A 19,636-nucleotide genomic window follows, 5' to 3' on the forward strand; every position below is an offset into this window, starting at 1 on the left:
GCAAGTTTGTCATGCACTGACACAACGCATATTTTTCAGGTTTGCCAGAAAACGTTTACTTTTACTTCAAATATCGATGAACTAAGATGAATCCCAACTTTTCAAAAAGTATCGGCAAGAATGATCAGATTTTGGACTTTGGGATAAGTTGAGGAATTTTATTCAAGTTCGAGGAATGATTTTCTGAAAAAAAATGATCTTAAAAATTAAATCTGGTTAACTATGGCAGATTTGTTCATATTCGATATTCTCTTGTCACAGTTTTAAAACCAATAAATGCGATTTTTTATATCACACAATGTCCACTTCATGTGCTGAAGCGCTCTATAAGAGTCTATAAGAGTCCCAATGGTTGAATAGGGCGCTTGTAAGTCGCAATTCCAATTTGTTTTCGAAAGACGTTTCTACCGGACAGCTACTCATTTTACACATGAGTACACGTTGACGTTGTATTTAGGAGGGGCAAAATGACATCTGATCTGGAGCCAACGTGTGCATATATGCGGGTCTGATATCCGAACTCAATTTTGGGCCTCGTCTAACATATTTGTAATGGACAATATTATCCTTCTCTTTTTGAGACTTCCATTATTTAAAATTTCTTTCATGATGGTACCACAACTATAAATTTAAGTCCTTGTAAGCTCTATGCGTGTTATTATGTTCAATATGATTAAGCCAGGGTATCTGCTATCATAACGTTTATGATTAAAGGCAACTGACCCTGATGCCTGATAAGAAAATAACCAGTGATACACGGTCATTTGGCCTCTAATTTATCTCATTTTGTCCAAAGGCTACACACTACAATTAATACGAAATTATAGATTATGAAAGTCAATGTTAGTAGATTGATCCATCCCAAAATAAACACAGTTTGAGGGCTGTACGGTTAGAGGAGATTCTACCAAGCTACATGACAAGGTAAGTAAAGCTCATACTAACACAATAATTAAAAGTTTTGGCTTTTTCTTGAGCATATTTTTGAACCTCATTATGCGGAGCTATGTCAAAGCTGATTGACTAGTTAACTATAGGGAATAAAAGTCGTGGCGTCACATTTTATATACTTTTCCGGTTCCAAAATCATAAGAAGTGTGTAGGTGATCAATTCTTCGGAGTACTAATAACGAATACGGTGGTATAACTATTTTAGTAGCATCATCAAAAGGCAGCTTCTTAAGGTTATGGGACGTAAAAGAGCGAAGATGGATGATTTTTATTGACGACCAGAATATATTTAGATTTTAAAAATTAGATGTCATCACTCTGAACCCAGATGATCATTTACACATGATTGTGTTCAGTCCTCCTGAATAGTGGTTTTACTCTTCCAATGAAGCTGGAACCAGTCTTTTTGACATCACACTTGTCTTCCCAATTGTGACATAAGGTGCAAACTAAATCGAATATCTGTAATTCAATATCTACCAATTCTCTTGATATGAATATTGAAACGTCACTATTGTTCTGCCTTCTCTGAAAATAAAAAAAACACATTTATTTAGAATTTTTGCCAGGGAACTCTTCCTTCAAATACAGATCAATTAAACTGAACCTGATCTTGTTTAAGACTGTCAAACCTGGGACGTCACGGAAGTTCCGGGGTTGAGAGATTTAAACAAAACCAGGGTCATAAGATAATGTCATCTTAATTGATAGATATTTCAAATACAAGTTTTCTGGCCAAAATTTTAAATTACGCATTTTCTTTTCGAGTTCGGCAGTGTTCAGTTCTTCCTCAAGGATTTATTGTGGGATTTTAACCACCTCAGCAAACAGGTAAAATTTGTCATCTATATATATATATCGCACAAAAATTATAACTACATTAGTGTAACTACACTTAATATATAACTAATCGTCTCAAACGATGTTATTCTATCAGAGGGTGGTACTGAGCTGTTAGAAGCCATGAACTGTAAAGCGTAATCAGAGGGTGGTACTAAGCTGTTAGAAGCCATGAACTGTAAAGCGTAATCAGAGGGTGGTACTGAGCTGTTAGAAGCCATGAACTGTAAAGCGTAATCAGAGGGTGGTACTAAGCTGTTAGAAGCCATGAACTGTAAAGCGTAATCAGAGGGTGGTACTAAGCTGTTAGAAGCCATGAACTGTAAAGCGTAATCAGAGGGTGGTACTGAGCTGTTAGAAGCCATGAACTGTAAAGCGTAATCAGAGGGTGGTACTGAGCTGTTAGAAGCCATGAACTGTAAAGCGTAATCAGAGGGTGGTACTAAGCTGTTAGAAGCCATGAACTGTAAAGCGTAATCAGAGGGTGGTACTGAGCTATTAGAAGCCATGAACTGTAAAGCGTAATCAGAGGGTGGTACTGAGCTGTTAGAAGCTATGAACTGTAAAGCGTAATCAGAGGGTGGTACTGAGCTGTTAGAAGCCATGAACTGTAAAGCGTAATCAGAGGGTGGTACTGAGCTGTTAGAAGCCATGAACTGTAAAGCGTAATCAGAGGGTGGTACTGAGCTGTTAGAAGCCATGAACTGTAAAGCGTAATCAGAGGGTGGTACTGAGTTGTTAGAAGCCATGAACTGTAAAGCGTAATCAGAGGGTGGTACTGAGCTGTTAGAAGCCATGAACTGTAAAGCGTAATCAGAGGGTGGTACTGAGCTGTTAGAAGCCATGAACTGTAAAGCGTAATCAACAAAAATGAACAAAATAGCTTCGAAAAAGAGCAGAACACCAACCACGGAACGTTTCGGACCAAAACTCTTCTTAAGGGAATAAAGAACACAATAAAGACACTAAAACATCACATGGTATTGCTTTTTTTGTGTTCATTACCTTATGTCGGGAATGGAAAAGGGGGCGGGGGGGGGGGGGCGGGCAGAAATATGTTGCCTAATATTTTTTTTTCTCTTTTAAAAAAGATTTATTCAAATTCCTGGAATTTGAAGTAAAATAAATGTCCTTCTCTGGGAGCGCAGTTTTTTGGGTCTTAATCTTTGAAATACGCAAATTTCCTGTTGTTACTTTATAACTACACTCAATTTATTTCATATAGCTCAATCCTACATGCCACCTGATTTACGTTGTGGGTTCCATGTTTAGACTCATTTGGGAGGAAGCTACTTGCTGGTGATAGGAGTGAGATTTTACATTGTGTAATACTTGGCTCATGAGCCTTTGATCTCGCTTGCTTTTGGGATCTTTTCCAACATTTACAATACCTTAGTTCCTTGTGTCCTCCTTTCACTCCGGAATTTGTGAACCAAACGTATTAAGTATCAGCGCTGATAATCTAGAGTTATAGTTCTTTTAAATATCACGTTCTAAGCAGCATTTATCTACATAATCTAGATTATTCAGACATATTTTAAATCGTATATTATACTATTAACGTGACCCCAGTTTTGATATATTAAAGAACTATGCAATCCGAGACTTAATTTTAAAATTAAAAAGGCAGTATGTCAGTGTACGGCGGATTTAAGAAGGCTAATCTTCAGGTTTTAGTTATGTGTTAAAACTTGCATTTATACTAAAACAGGAAATGTTAATATCCTAAGTCGCCCCATATCATCTGTAAAATTATAAATTACTAATTTAATTCATCGAAATAGTAGTAATTATTATTATTATTATTATTACTATCATCATCATCATCATCATCATCATCATCATCATCATCATCATCATCATCATCATCATCATCATCATTATCATCATCATCATCATACCATTATCATTATTATTATTATTATTATTATTATTATTATTATTATTATTATTATTATTATTATTATTATTATTATTATCATTATTATTTTTATTATTGTTATTATTATTACTATCATGACATTTCTATCTACGCCATATGTATAAACACTAACAAAATTACCAATACTTTCCATTTTATTCATAAACAAAAATGACACAGAACGACTGAGAATTTCTAAGGTCCTCAGGATAGTTTCTAGAAAATGAAGCTCCCAAGACGAATTGCTGCAGTTCTCCTGTGTCTCCTTACCGTGCAATTTAACCACCTAGATGGTAAGCTACAAATCTTTTTATAGTCCTTTTGTGACCCTGTCAAAAATATATCATTCCAATCTAATTGTGTGCTGATTTGGCAAAACCCGTCGGATGTCGCACTTGAGAGAATAAAGGCGAAAAACCATTGTTTGTATGATTTCCTTTTTTCACTTCATCGTTTTTATTATCCATCCAATTACATTCTCTTCTCACGAAAGGACTTTACAATTTGAAACTTATCAATAATTCGGTTTAGTTTTTTTTATGAGCCTAACCTCAACATATAACCTCTTGTCTTTAAAAGCGATTTTTAACGTTTTCATTAATTTCTGTCAGTTGAATAATGTACAAAAATACTATAATAAGCAACACAAATACTGGCAGTCTATATCCAATAGAATAGCAAAAATAGATTTTTAAAGGTTTAAAAAGTGTGCACAGACTATCACTAGTATCCACACATTTTCCAAGACTTTAAAACCCATAGTTACAATAATTTTGATTCTAGATTGTCGGTTTTGGGTATATTTTTCAATACTAACACTTAATTTGTCCAAATAATTCAGTATTGGAGCATTTTGTGGCGAACTTCCCAAGAAGGAGCTTTTGGCACAATCTTTGTATCTGTATCTGGACATGTTACTTCAGTCGATCTCAATGATGAGCATCATGCTGAATGTCCCCAATATGCTCCGAAAAACTAAGTTTCAATTCCACTCTCTAAGGTCCGAATTAGTATATTTAGAATAGGATGTTTTGTAAGTGATTCCAGTCCCGGTAACTACGCAGGAAAAAACAGCCTAATATGTATTCTTTCATGTTATAATTGCAGAGGCATCAGGATACTCTCTGTCAACAATCAGAACAGATGTATCGAATGATTCAACGACATCATATTTACAAATCACGCCCCAATTCAGCACATCATCACCTTTAAAGAAAATCAGCATACAAAGTCTGTGGCCTATATATACTCATCCCACAACAACCCCACCCCATTACCATTATACAAGATCCGGCATCCCTTTATCCACTGTAAGTCCAGGCATTGCCAGAGTTCTGCAACAACTGAATTCCATAATACCTGGCTTTCAGGACAGCTTAAATAATAGATTTGGGCTTAGCGCATCAGAGGTGAGATCTTACAAGGAGGCCGAATCTTCTATTATACTAACAAACCTACTACAACATTCGTATTTAGGCTTGAACATATGACCAGAAAACTTGTTTTTGAAGACGTTTGGAATGGGGAGGGATAAGGTACATATTAGAACACACAATAATATAAGGAGTAACTAGAGCTCTTAAGGTGAAACAAGACTCAATTATATTATATGTTTCGACCCTTGACTTTCGTCAGGCGACAGACATAACTCGCAGACAATTACGAGAGAAAGTTTTTAAAAATAACATTAAGGAAATCGGATTATGGAAGAATAAAAGAGGAATGGGATAAAAGGGCGTGGGGTGGGGTGGGGGTGGGGGTAATTAAAAAGGATAAAGGCTTTTGAGTGTGTGTGTGTGTGTGTGTGTATGTATGTGTGTGTGTGTGTGTGCAAAGCGATGAAGAGAGCGAGAGAGATAGAGTGAGAGAGAGAGAGAGAGAGAGAGAGAGAGAGAGAGAGAGAGAGAGAGAGAGATTAGGAAATGAATTGCGTACATTGAAAATTGAAACTACTGCACCGCCGAGTTTCTAAGAATTTGAGACACTGAAAGTTTTTTTTACCTTATCCCTCCCCACTAAAAAGGAGGGCAAAATTAGAGAGAGAGAGAGAGAGAGAGAGAGAGAGAGAGAGAGAGAGAGAGAGAGGGAGAAAGAAAGAGATAGAGAGAGTGAGAGAGAGAAAAGGGGGAAAGTATGTGTATCTGTTGATATTTGTGTGTGTGTGTGTGTTTGTGTGTATTTATGTATGGGAGAGAGAATTGGAGAGAGAGAGAGAGAGAGAGAGAGAGAGAGAGAGAGAGAGAGTGAGAGGATGCGTTGGGACGAGAGATGGTAAATTTAAAGGGTGCTACATATATTTAAGTGGATGAAAAAGATATTTACGAATTAAAACAATGCGCCTCAAATCCAATCAACGAAGTAAAAAGATCTTTATCTTATTAAATACTTTAAGAGTAACTAATAAACCAATAATTTTAGTTGACTAACTGGAGTCCAAAGACGATGCAAGTTGATATAAATTACTTGATTATCACAGACTTGTGTTTCTTCCACAGCTAGGAACTATTTTCGATTTTGTTAAGCTGTTGATGGAAGAGACGAACACCAACCCTAGCAGTTTAATGGAAATACTTGAGAGTGTGCAGTCTTCCAATTTGTTTACACCAAATGTCACTCACAATACCACGGTTTGTCAAATACTCGCAGTGCTGTTGTGCATATCATAATATGTATCTAATCGTCTCAAAAATCGTATTAGCCCTTTTTGAAACTGTTGCTTGGATTGAGTTAAAACAAAAACCTTCATTGAATTAAATGAGTTTAGTGTCTTGAACCAAAAAAATAAAAATTTAAAAAACCTTTAATTTTTTTTATATCTGATCCTTTTGCCTATAAACAATTCATGCCACCCCAACACCAGAAGGACACAATGGGTAACATATTCCTCTAATAAACCGGTCATTTATATGGGTTTCCCCAAAAAACGTCACCCAAAACATATAATATGCATTATAACATGAAAACTTATAAGAAATAACAATTTACTATCTAATTTAATTTTGTTTAGGAAAATAAGTTCTAATAAACTGTATAAGTTATAATAGTTTGAAGTTAAAGAATTATTTTAATTGCTTTTTGAGGAACATAAAACATCAGAATAAGAGAAATGTTAGTAAAATCTTAACGAATGTGAGGATTTTATATAGATGATACAGAAAGAGGTAAAGTGTGTCCAAAATAATTTTATATTCTTATATTTGTAAATGTTTACTTCGATTCCTTTGTTGGATAAGCATATAAAAATAGGACTGCTTTGATTTATTTACAGACGGCCAATGAGAAACCTTACTCAAGATATCAATGGGGAAAATGTCAATTAGACATGCAGCTTTTGTTACAAGGAGTGGAAACTGGGGACGATTGGGCACTGCAAAGTATGCTTTGTTTAAATAAATTCGTTATCATTAATCGTCTCCACAGAGTAGTCTTATAATCAACTTTAGTCTGAGATTGTTGAGGATCAATATTTTGATAAATATAGACTTTGATTTAGCATTCTCTCTCTCTCTCTCTCTCTCTCTCTCTCTCTCTCTCTCTTCCTCCTTTCTAGCGTGTTTAACGGGGAGGAAGAGAGTTAAAAATAACCTCTCAGCGTATCAATTTCTTAGAAACTCGGCTGTGCACTCGTTTCAATGTTTTAAATATATATTTCATCTCTTAAGGGGGTGGGGGTGGGGAAGAGGTCCCGGACAATGGCTACAAGGACACTCGCTTCACAAGAAAAGGAACTGGTACTGAATCTTGATGCAGGGTGGGTTTTTTAAACGCTTCCAGCGTTCACTGAACAGTGATTGGGTAGATAAGTCTGGGAGATCTGGTGGAAAAAGAAAATAGTCTGCGATATACCAACATCATATCCATAGAGCAACTAATAACTGCTATTTTCTGTTTAACGCCTTAGAAACCGGAACGCAGTATTATCTAGTTCCACGGGCTCTACGGATCTGCATAAAAACTTATCATTCAGCACCATTTTATGTATGTTATTTCTAGTTTTATACTTTTTATACACGATATGAGTTTGTATAGAAAAAAAAAACGCTTTTTATACGCTTTTATTTCGTGTTTCTTAGGAGACGATCACAAAATTGTAGAGACACTCTACAGCCAAAGTGTTAACTTTATCCAAACGTGAAAGGCACATGGCAAAGGATGACACATCGTCTCAATACGGTTATATGTAGGAATAAATCAAATAAAGCTTACACCGTACATCTAGAAAAAGTTTACTACAAACATTACGATAATAATTTTATGTGTTGCTCTTAAGTAACCGCTACTTTTTTTTACTGAGGACAACACATAGATACATTCAGTCTTTATTTCCATGATTTCGACTCAGATTCACATCGATCTATGATCGAGACAATCCCGATATAATCCCAGTTTTGCGTTGTGAGCCGCATCGGTTTAATATCTTGCTAAATAAATGAAATCTGTATAATTGCAATATTTTCTAACTAGAAAATCATAATTGTAGATCTTCAGAGTCATTAGGACATGAACACGAAGCTTATCCGATTTCCATGGTGTGAAACAGATAATAGCAATTACTTGCTACCCTTTGGATAGGACGCTAGTTTAGCTCAGAGTACCTCCCACCAGATCTAAAAGGCCACTTTTCCCAATCACTTCTAGGAAGACAAGGGGGGGGGGGGTGCGGAAAAAAAAATCTCAGCTTAACCCGAGTTCCTATCCCACTGAGCTCTTACGGCTCCAGAAAAACACAAGAGCAACAGTTAAAATTATGGTCAAACATTTATTTTGTTTTGCAGTGCTGGACGCTAGTGCCAAACCAGGAAGCAGCATCTTGAAGGGGAACCTCAAATTCATGGGCAACTATAAGGAATGCCAGGATGTGTCATATCGAGACTTCGACACTCTCTCCCAAATCGAGGGCAACATCTGCAGGGCTTTCATCAAATTGCCTGATAGCCTTCTTCCCACTGCTATTGTAAGCTATTACTTTTGACAATAGATAGTTCGAAGATGACGTCACTCGGGTCTTTGTTATTGTTTTTTGCCATCCGCGTTTATGAGTAATGCTCACTGAACTGTATTAACCCGACTATAAACGTTCATGGATACACACAGTTTTGTGTGTTGGTCCATTATACTTCCGGATGGCAATGTTTTGAGCTTCTTAGCCAAGCGCATACTATCTATAGTTACGCTGTCAACTGAATGCAATCAGTTTCTTCTCCGTTCGCTTTCATTTCGTGACTATCTGGTGTGTGTCGTTTACTCACAATGAACATACCAGCACATAAAGCTGCGTGTAACCTCAAACGTTAATATTACCATCCATACATTGTGACTTATCTTCTCAAAATGGTATTCTGTCCTCATGATCCAGATGTCAAAAAGTAAATTTAAATTTATAATGTCAAGAAATGTCAATTTAATACCGGACAGAAATGAAAGTATTTTTCTTAAATAAGGCATACAGATTTGACTCATGTCTCGTAGTTTGACATTCAATTTAATTTTCAGCTTCTTAATCACTGTGGGTCACGCGGGTGGTTGGATGGGAGCATCACCCTTGAATCATATACCTATGATGTTCGCATGGGTGTACGATCCGATAGTGATGTCGTTTCTTCTTCTCTTTACTAGCCTATCCTGCTTCTTTGGTTTGTGATTGTATTTTTGACAGGGGATATTTTTTTTCTGTAAATCTTCTGCCTGTTTGTTCTTGGTTATTTATAATTTAGCTTATGATATCTTTAGGTTATGATTTTGATTTACATTTGTACTATTTTTGTTAGATTGCTTGTTTTTTTTGTTTCGGCGGTCTCTCATATAACCTCAATTGTGTTGGAAGAGACCTAAAGCAACAAACAAACAAAACTTTGGGTCACATATTAGTTAGAACATATTATCGATTATCGAAAAGGTGTTCTAAAAACAGTAACTAAATTACGTGTGTTGTTTCATTTTGCTGACAGAATGCAGAGAAACTTTTATTCCAGGATAAATCGTTCGAGTTCAGTTCGTGTTTGGTTCGGAAAACTGATAACTAGAGGGATACACTGTTTGCTATCTGATGGAGTAAGAGACCATATGAGAGGAAAGGCCAAACTGAGAGCAACACAAACCTGAAAGGATAAAGAATGCACCCAATTTACAGTCTAAGACGTGTGCATTTGTTAGATGTGTCAGTCATTGTTCAATGACTGAATAATAATCACACATGCGGACACTTGTATCTCAGTTGTGTGGCTTATTCATAGACATCTTAAGTCCTTGCATTGTTAACTGAAAAACAAATCAGCGCCACACATCCTGAGCATCACTCAAAATTTTACCACAGGCGATTGAAAAAAATACACGGTGTCGTCAAGTGTCGGGATGCAAACATCCTCATCATTGTGTCGAATAAATTGTGAGAGATACACCACATGCTACGGGGCTGACCAATTCGGCTTCTTGGCATGTAAATGGTATTTAGCTATGGGCTTATTGTATTCAATCAGATGTGTAATTTTTAAAATCTCTTTCCATCAACCTCTTGCGAAAAAGTTGTGTTGTGTGTGAGTTTATAGTAAATATATATATATAGATAGATAGAATGCGCTTGGCCAAGGAGTTCACAACATTGCCTAACGGACCAACACACAAACTCGGTGTAACCATGAACTTTTATAGTCTGGTTAATACAGTTTAGTGAGAACAACTCACAAACGTGGATGGCAAAAACAATAACAAAGGCCTGAGTGACGCCATCTGCATACATATATATATATATATATATATATATATATATATATATATATATGTGTGTGTGTGTGTGTGTGTGTGTGTGAGAGAGAAGAGAGGGGGGGAGAGATAGATAGATAGATAGAGTGTGTGTGTGTGTGTGTGAGAGAGAGAGAGAGGAGAGAGAGATAGATAGAGTGTGTGTGTGTGTGTGTGAGAGAGAGAGAGAGAGAGAGAGAGAGAGAGAGAGAGAGAGAGAGAGAGAGAGAGAGAGAGAGAGAGTGTCACACTTTTCATAGTCAAACGCACTTGGAAACGGAAAACACGAAGATTTCGACTCAATCCATCCAATTTTGTTGATTATAAATTGGTATATAAACTGATCTAACTTTTTCTCTTCTCCCAGCCAGGCCAAACTCCACGTTTACAGTGGGATGTCTGTCTCCCGAAATCATGCTTCGATTATGATTTGAATAAAGCACTCCGAGATCGTAAGTTATTCTGTCTCGTTTTGATATTTTCTACCTTATTTCATTTGAACGTGTTTGAAGGAGCAACGATTTCCATCTTTTTTTTATTGGGTTAGCACACAGACCTTTGCTATCCAATATGCTTCAACAGATGTGACGTTATTTCCCTCGTAATGGTGCATTATAACTTAGTAACTGGTTCTAAACTATCGGAACAATGGCTGACGGCCTTATGAAATACTTCTCCGACGAGCATAAAAGTTATCCAGAGGAGAGAAACATTATAAATCTGATCATGTTTTCATTTCTTTGTTTAGAACCAAGCTGCTCGTTGATGGGCGGACGTGACATCAGACTATTGAATCCTATTAATCATGCTTTATAAAATGTATTTTATCAAAATAACGATGAGCATAGATGTGAATTTTACAAAGAAAAATACTTATTTCATGACATGATCAATTCTACACAAATAGCGATGATAAGCATTGCTTTTCATTTTTGATGATTTAAGAGATCTCCAACTGGCGTAATTTGTCTACCCATTATCAGACCTGTCAACTTCAAAATTGAAAACTTCGTAATTTTTAGTAAATAAATAATGTATTCACTATAGATAGTATGAAGTTGACGTCACTCAGGTCTGTGTTATTGCTTTTTGGCATCCGCGTGTATGAGTAGTTCTCCCTTAACTGCATAAACAAGACTATAAACGTTCAACATTACACATAGTTTTGTGTGTTGACCCGTTATACTTCAGGATGGCAATGTTGTGAACTTCTTCGCCAAGCGCATACTTTCTATAGATAAAACGAAGTTGCCCTCACTCACCTCTTTGTTATTGTTTTTAGTCAGCCTTTTTATGAGTATTTCTCACTAAAATGTATCAATTAGACTATAGATAGTATGCAGATGACGTCACTCAGGCCTTTGTTATTGTTTTTGCCATCCGCGTTTGTGAGTTGTTCTCACTAAACTGTATTAACCAGACTATAAAAGTTCATGGTTACACAGAGTTTGTGTGTTGGTCCGTTATACTTCCGGATGGCAATGTTGTGAACTCCTTGGCCAAGCGCATTCTATCTATAAACGTTCAGGGTTACACATAGTTTTGTGTGTTGCTACTTTATATCTGGCTGGGCTGATGTGATGACATTTTTTGATAAAAGCAATGGGTCTCTAGTTAACTTTGATAATCCACAATTTATCCTGACAAGAATTAATCAACACTTCAAAATCCTGTAAATGATATCGTCTGGTATCAAATTTCATTTCCAATAATTTTTTAGCTTTTTTTAATTGAGCTTTTTATATAGCGCAATATCCACTAAATGTGCTCAAAGTGCTTTACTAGGGGTCCATGGCCAACAGCGACATTTAACGTTAAGGATGGGACATGACGCCTGATAGGCGATGTAACAATTTTTTTCGGACAGAGACAACGCTGTAAACGGTCAGGTACTCATGTACGGACTCAACTATGCGCCGAGCGAGGCTCGAACCCAGGACCTTCCGATCCGAAAGCGAGTGTCATACCACTAGACCACATAGCCGCACAATAATCTTTAATGACTTAGAGATTTTCATGAATTTCAGAAATTTGAGCCAACATTTCGTAATTATACTATTTATTCGCTAATAGAAGGCAGGTCTGCATTATCCACTTCTTTCCAGAATCCCTTGGAAAAGATATCAGAATTGTTTGCACTAAGGATTTGGACATAATGAGTGACAAAGCTGCCGTTGCAGCCATGTAAGTAAAATGATTAATACCTCTTAAATATGTAAATAATATCAAATTTTATTCTTAGTGCACAATAGGGTAGAAGAGTCGTGACATCAAACCCTCTACTCGTTTGGTTCAAAATCCTTGGGAATGTGTATGTAACCAGCTCTTAGGAGTATTAATAATGAATAGGTTACATCAAGGTGTCTTATCCATTTCGGTAGCAGGATGTATAGGCTGAATTATAGGATTATGGGACATAAAAGGGTATTAATCTATATATTTATTTATTTCTCTATCTAATTTTATTTATCTGTTTATCCATCTACTTGTTTATTTATTTTTCTATCTAATTATTTATTTATCTATCCATTTATTTATCTATCTATTTATCATATATCTATTTATTTTGCTTCCTATGTATCTATTTATCTATTTATTTATCGATTTATCTATAAATTTACCTATCAATGTATTTATTAAAATAAGTGCAAATCAATATGAGCAGAATGGCACTTCATTTTGAAATTGAAAGACCGCATGATATTTTGTCAGTATTATTTATTCTAATTTGCCTGTTAATGGAATGAGTAAAGTATTCTGATTAAAAAAATGAACATGGTAAAATATCATGAATTTTCGCTGCATAAATGTGCATATTAAGTCTATTTAATCAAAGATTGTAACGAAGCGACAAACCTTTTTTTTCTCGAATAGCAATCACAGTATTTGCCTCTCAACCGACGAGCAATTATTTGCAGGTCTGATAACCCAGTTCATTATAGTCTTATTAATTTAATGGAAATCTCAATATTTCCCATTACAACAGTGTTAAATTCGGTCCATAATTGCGTTCGGATGTCAGAGCTGCATAAATGTATACGTCGCTCTCAACCCACCATTTGTGTCACACCAGTTAACCGGTAATCTTGGTAAAAGCAATCAAACCCGGGACTTCGTGAAGTTTTTTTTTTGCCAATATGAGGGTTATTTAAATCGATCGATATGTAAAGGACGAATATTCTGGCCAAATTTCTAAAATAGTTGTTCCAAAGTACGGCGGTTAACTGGTTAAGTACTCCTTTGGAGCGCATAGAGTCGTAGTTTATCCCAGCCACTCAAGCGTAAAACGGACAATAGCAATTGTTTGCTACCCTTTAGATAGGACGCTCGTCGTATTGCAAAGTCCTTTCCGCCCGATTTAATGGACCAAGCTACCCAGTCATGGAAGGATAGTCAGGGGGTGGGGGGGGGGGGGTCAGAGAAAATGTCGATTTCACCGAGAATCTTCTTCTTCTTCTTCTTCGTTCCCGTCACGTCACATGGTCAGTCCGGTCTGGTGAATGAAGCCCACAGTGGTCCTGAGGTCGTCCTCACTTCCGTACAGCTTCTTTGAGTATGGGGTTGGGTCAGGCCAGAAGTTCCTTCTCAACTGGTTGTACTTTGGACATTCCATTAGGACATGATGTCCATTTTCATTTTCAAGTCCGCAGTCACATTGTCCAGAGGCACCTGCTCTGGAAATCCCCGGTCTCTTTGCGTGAGAAGCGAATGACCCTCTCTCCACAACGAAGATATTTAAGCTTAAGTCAAATTAATCTGAAAACTGACACGATAGCATCAGTTTCACCCGACGTGTTTATATTTGCGGATCTGATAACCGAACGCAACTATGGGCTTGTTTTACATTATTGTAATTGACAGTGTTTTGCGTTGGGTATAGGGTATGAATCCATAACAATTTGGGGTTTTATCAGACCTACAATACAAAGCGATTTTGAGACCATGCATGACCGCACTATAAATGTTTTACAGAGCCGTCTTGAGCATATTTGGAGCATTGCTTGTGGCTGGAACTTTATTGGAAATATGCATGTCTCTTACAAGTCCAAGGAGTACTGGCAATAGATTCATTATCAGACGGTTTCCAAATCGTGTGCATCCAACCTCTACTGGAAACGAAAAAGAACAGATCATAGTGGCTACGGTTACAGAGCTAAGCAGCTCTGAGGTGAAAAAGGTAAACTGGAGTGCGAAGTCAGAGAAATTAACGGACTCAAAACGGAATTATGTCGGGATGATTAATTAGGTGCTGAATGTTTAATTCATAATCACACGACTTGACCTCATTTTTTTGTTGGTCTCGTATTGGTGGATACAAAATATTGACGCTCAAAACCTCCGATATTTTACTTCTGTGCAGGAATTAACCAGTAGAATTTTGACCAATCAAAAAACGGAATTTGTGACACAGATTCAAACATGCTCGGAGAAACATAGTTGGTTGTTAATAAACAATAGTGGTGGTGGTGGTAGTAGTAGTAGTAGTAGTAGTAGTAGTAGTAGTAGTAGTAGTAGTAGTAGTAGTAAGCCTCTCTCTTTCTTTCTTTTTCTCTCCCTCCCTCCGCTCTCTCTCTCTCTCTCTCTCTCTCTCTCTCTCTCTCTCTCTCTCTCTCTCTCTTCTCCATCTTTTCTTTATTATCTAATGAAAAGTTTCATGACCCATTGGTTGCAACAAACAATTAACATAAGGCATGAAAATGTTAAGATCTTTGAGGCAAAAATGTATAATCATCTCTCTATGCAATAGTTAAGTAACATGGTTGATGTTTTATAGTCAAAAGATTATTTACAGCAAGAGAATTGGACGATTATGATTTTTTTTTCATGATGGGAAGAGGGGTGGAGGTAGGCGCGTCTGTCAAAAATTTTCACTTTTTTGACTTTCGCCTGTTAAGAGCATTGACGTTTACACATAGTTTTCTGTGTTGGTTCTATTGATCAAGCGGTAGAACAATGGAAATTTTACTTAGATACCATCAATAGTAAAACCTGTGTAGTTCGCTATGTTTACCAATCACTGCCATTGTTTACATCATGACAACTGTCCGAGAGTTGTGGTTATATTACCTCCCACTAGGGAATCATAAGTTTTCTGAACTTTAAAAAACAAACGCACTGTCCTAATGGGAGGCATATTTCGAAAATCAAATTTTACAAATTAAATTTTACATATAGATAGAATGCGCTTGGCCAAGGAGTTCACAACATTGCCATCCGGAAGTATAACGGACCAACACACAAACTCTGTGTAACCATGAACTTTTATAATCTGGTTAATACAGTTTAGTGAGAACAACTCACAAACGCGGATGGCAAAAACAATAACAAAGGCCTGAGTGACGTCATCTGCATACTATCTATAAATTTTGAACATCAGGTTCACTTCAACATAGTACCCTTTTGAGATAAAGGGTCACAAATAGCTAACAGCTCGGCTTTCCTCTTCTATAATTTGCTTTAGAAATAATGAACAAAAATAACTTTAATAGCGTTAAAAAAACCAAACACAGAACTTTTCGGTCTCAAAACCCTTCTTCAGCTAAAACCAACAAAAAAAACAAAACAATGTTGTTTGTTCCTTTTTACAGTCCACAGCTTCTCTAGCAGTTATAATCATTTTGATTAGTTTCTACATTATAAAAACAAATGCCGGAATTTATTTTATTTTAACCAGATATTAATTGTACAGTAGTGCGAAGTGATTGCAAACTTGTTTAATACAAAACGCCATCTTTTCCTTTATCGGATTGTGTCGGATTAAACAAATTTTTTGTTGACTGTCTAAGTATTTTGATGTTATGCGTTCAGTTACTAACACACATAGCTGTGTGTAACCTTAAAAGATTGTAGTTTGAATAAATTTAGTGGAGAATTTATCACCCACAGGCTTTCTAAAGCTAACAGCAAAGAAATAAGCGACGTCAAATGTGTCCCATCCATACCAAACATTTTTTTTTAGATTGGTGAATCCATTTTTTTACTGTAGATCAGGCACTTTTTCTCCCTCCATATATATATATATATATATATATATATATATATATATATATATATATATATATATTTATATATATATATATATGTATAGTGATAAGAGCTTTTTTATCATATGCAATTTTAAAAACACAAACTCATTAGATAATATTAAACGAGACGGTCTATATTAATAATTCAATTCAACAACTTTGAAATCTATAATGGTGAGAATTCCTTTCCGATTATGTATTTCTGTGGATTTTAAGTTTTTCATTCTCCAAAATGATAATTAGTTTATGATATACTATATTTCGAGTTGACCAATGCAGATGGGGAGCAATGTAAATCCGAGATGAACACGAAGGCCCTTCAAACAAGTAAAGAACACATTGACGTGGCATTGCAAGGGAGTGCGTCAGGAAAACAGATCCAAGACACAACTGGTAACACAAACGAAGTCAACCAGAATTTGCACACTCTGGGTAAGATTTCGATGATCTACCCGTTAATCTTGATCCGTCCTTTTAAAACGGTATTTGAAATTTTGGTCACCGAGAGAATGAGAGAGAGAGAGAGAGGGAGAGAGAGAGAGAGAGAGAGAGAGAGAGAGAGAGAGAGAGAAAAGAAAGAGTGTGTGCATGTGTGTATGTGTGTGTGTGTGTGTGTGTGTTTGTGTGCGAGAGAGAAGAAGAGAAAGATAGATGTCTGTATTCCCTCTTGGCATAATATCTTAATCTTAATTATTATTATTATTATTATTATTATTATTATTATTATTATTATTATTATTATTATTATTATTATTATTATTATTATTATTATTATTATTATTATCATTATTATTATTATTATTATTATTTATTATTATTATTATTATTATTATTATTATTATTATTATCATTAATGTTATCAGTCTTGTAGGGGATGTGTGAAGCTGATTCCAGAATTATTTTAAGGCATAGAATTTTAAAAATGTAATTGAAATAATACATGCTTTCAATGTGGCTAGTGGGTTTTGTTTCTCAAACTTCAAACGACCTCAAACTACTTTAAAAATTCAATTGTTATGTTGGTAGGGTATGATGTTTAATGGAATTTCCGGAAAATGGTCGGTGACGAGAGAGTTAAGTGAACACTCGAAAATTTATGGATACTTGTCTTAAATTCAACAAACCTCCTCCCTCTCTCCCAATCTTATTATCAACCCCTCCCCTCCTCTCTCTCTCTCTCTCTCTCTCTCTCTCTCTCTCTCTCTCTCTCTCTCTTTCTGCTCCCCCTCTATCTTTTTATCTATCTATATATCCATCTAACTTCTTCCCTCCTCTTGTCTCTGCCTCTTGTCTCATTTTCTCTCCTACTTTCATCTCTCTCCCTCTCTCCCCCTCTCCCACTTTTTTCTCTTCTGTTTTTTTTTCTCTCTTTTCTCTTTCCCTCTTTTTTCTCTAACTCTCTCATCTCTTCTCTCATCTTTCTTTTTGCTCCCTACCGCTTACTCCCTCCCGCTCCCATTTTCTCATTACTCTCCAATCTCTCCCCCACTCTGTTATTTCCAGACTTATTGTAGTCTTATCTACTGGTTTTACGCTATGATCGATAACTAAAATCGTGGTATTTTTATTCCATCACAATTTATTTTTCATTGCTATTTATTCGATCATATTATTGTTTTACCTTTACACAGCCTCTCTCCCTCGATGGCAGCTAGCACTCCTGGCGTTCTCCATCCCACGTAATACAGAGAAGATATTCAGCGTCAAATCCGCCCCGGGCACCATTGGATGTCTTCATGGTATTCGGGTACTCAGTATGGCATGGGTCATTCTTGGCCACACCATCATGTTTCGTTTAAAGTTTGGTGAGATAAGTCATATTATTAAGATGTAATCAATCAGTTAAAAATGGCTCTGACGTTGGACTCTAAATTCTTAACTTACCTTGCTTGTGATATCTGAGTTAGAATATAAATGTCTAACTTGGGTAAAGTGAGTTTTGTTTCGTTTTTAGAGTGTAAAGCTGGGCTCTTAATAATGATAATAATAATAATAATAATAATAATAATAATAATAATAATAATAATAATAATAATAATAATAATAATAATAATAATAATAATAATAGTATTGAGCACGTTTAGTGGCTATTGCTCCATATAAAAGCTCAAGTTTTTTATTTCTTTGGGCTTGAATCCAACTCTCTTTGCTTCCTCCATCGTGCTTTGTAGCCAATCATTTCTTGGCCTCCATGGTTTTCTTTCACCTTGAGGATTCCCTGTGAGATACTGTCTTGTGATGTTGCAGGAGGATTTTCTAAGTGTATGGCCTAAACTTCCTATTTCTGACATGTATATTTAAAGCTGGTAGCTTTCCAAAAAATCTTCATTCCTGACTGTATCCGTTCACAATATGTCCAAATTCATCCAAGACATTTGTTGATAGCAGTCAGTTAATTGTTGTTGGTGATACCTCTGGTTGACCTCCATGTTTCTGATCCATACAGTAATGCAGTCCTTACTTTTGTATTAATTTTATTTCAGTGTTACGAGATCCAGATGTCTTTTAATTTCCAGATTTTCTTCAAGACTTGAAAGCCTGTACGGGCTTTACCAGTTCCTGATGAAACATATTTATCTCACCTCAATTTGTGTCTACTACACTGCCAAGATAAGAGAACGTATTCACTTCTTCGATGGTTTAAATTTAAGATCTTTACGGGATTTATGTTAGTAACGTTTTTTTCAAAAACGTTGTTTATTTCGTTATTTATGTTTAGACCAACTCCTGACGATGTTTGCAGCTAGGATCCAGTCTTCTTTATCATCTGTTGATATGTGTGTGAAATAAATGTAAACGTCTGCAAAATGAAAGTCTTGAAGTTGTTGCCATTGTTTTATTTTATGGCATTGATTTTTCATTTTTGAGGTCCCCATTATCCAGAATGGAGATAGCAAGCAACCCTGGTGAACTCCAATTAACTTCAAACTTTTTTGATTACTGCCCAGTAGTAGTCTTAGTAGGGATAACACTGAAGCTTATCTGTTTCCATAACACATATCAATAAAGGCTACCAAGGCTGGTCTATATTCTAAGTGCAGAGAGTGATGTTTTCCACTCAAGTGTCTGTTCTATGATGATGCAAAAGTAACAGTCAGTTTGCAAGCTATCTTGTATGAATCTTGCTTGGTGATCTCGATGTATCTCGATGTATGACACC

The 19,636-nt window shown here is 36.0% G+C and overlaps 1 protein-coding gene across 3 annotated transcripts in view; it reads left to right on the forward strand.

Annotated features, from left to right (window-relative positions):
* The first annotated feature begins 810 nt into the window (after positions 1–810).
* The window catches only part of LOC144968775 (O-acyltransferase like protein-like), a 27,455-nt gene continuing 8,629 nt past the window's right edge, over positions 811–19,636 (forward strand). For all 3 annotated transcript variants that reach the window (XR_013644651.1, XM_078907449.1, XM_078907439.1), the window contains exons 1-11: positions 811–924; positions 3,893–4,005; positions 4,820–5,121; positions 6,208–6,339; positions 6,981–7,086; positions 8,488–8,666; positions 10,818–10,902; positions 12,556–12,634; positions 14,423–14,627; positions 16,743–16,908; positions 18,108–18,281. Coding sequence is in view for 2 of the 3 variants with exons in the window: in XM_078907449.1 (XP_078763575.1) it covers positions 3,936–4,005; positions 4,820–5,121; positions 6,208–6,339; positions 6,981–7,086; positions 8,488–8,666; positions 10,818–10,902; positions 12,556–12,634; positions 14,423–14,627; positions 16,743–16,908; positions 18,108–18,281 (1,498 nt within the window). In the remaining variant the exon portion in view is untranslated. The remainder of the gene's footprint in view (positions 925–3,892; positions 4,006–4,819; positions 5,122–6,207; positions 6,340–6,980; positions 7,087–8,487; positions 8,667–10,817; positions 10,903–12,555; positions 12,635–14,422; positions 14,628–16,742; positions 16,909–18,107; positions 18,282–19,636) is intronic.

This window comes from Berghia stephanieae, chromosome 1, assembly GCF_034508935.2.
Source record: "Berghia stephanieae isolate SIO BIC M18660-M18661 chromosome 1, UCSD_Bste_1.3, whole genome shotgun sequence".
NCBI lineage: Eukaryota > Metazoa > Mollusca > Gastropoda > Nudibranchia > Aeolidiidae > Berghia > Berghia stephanieae.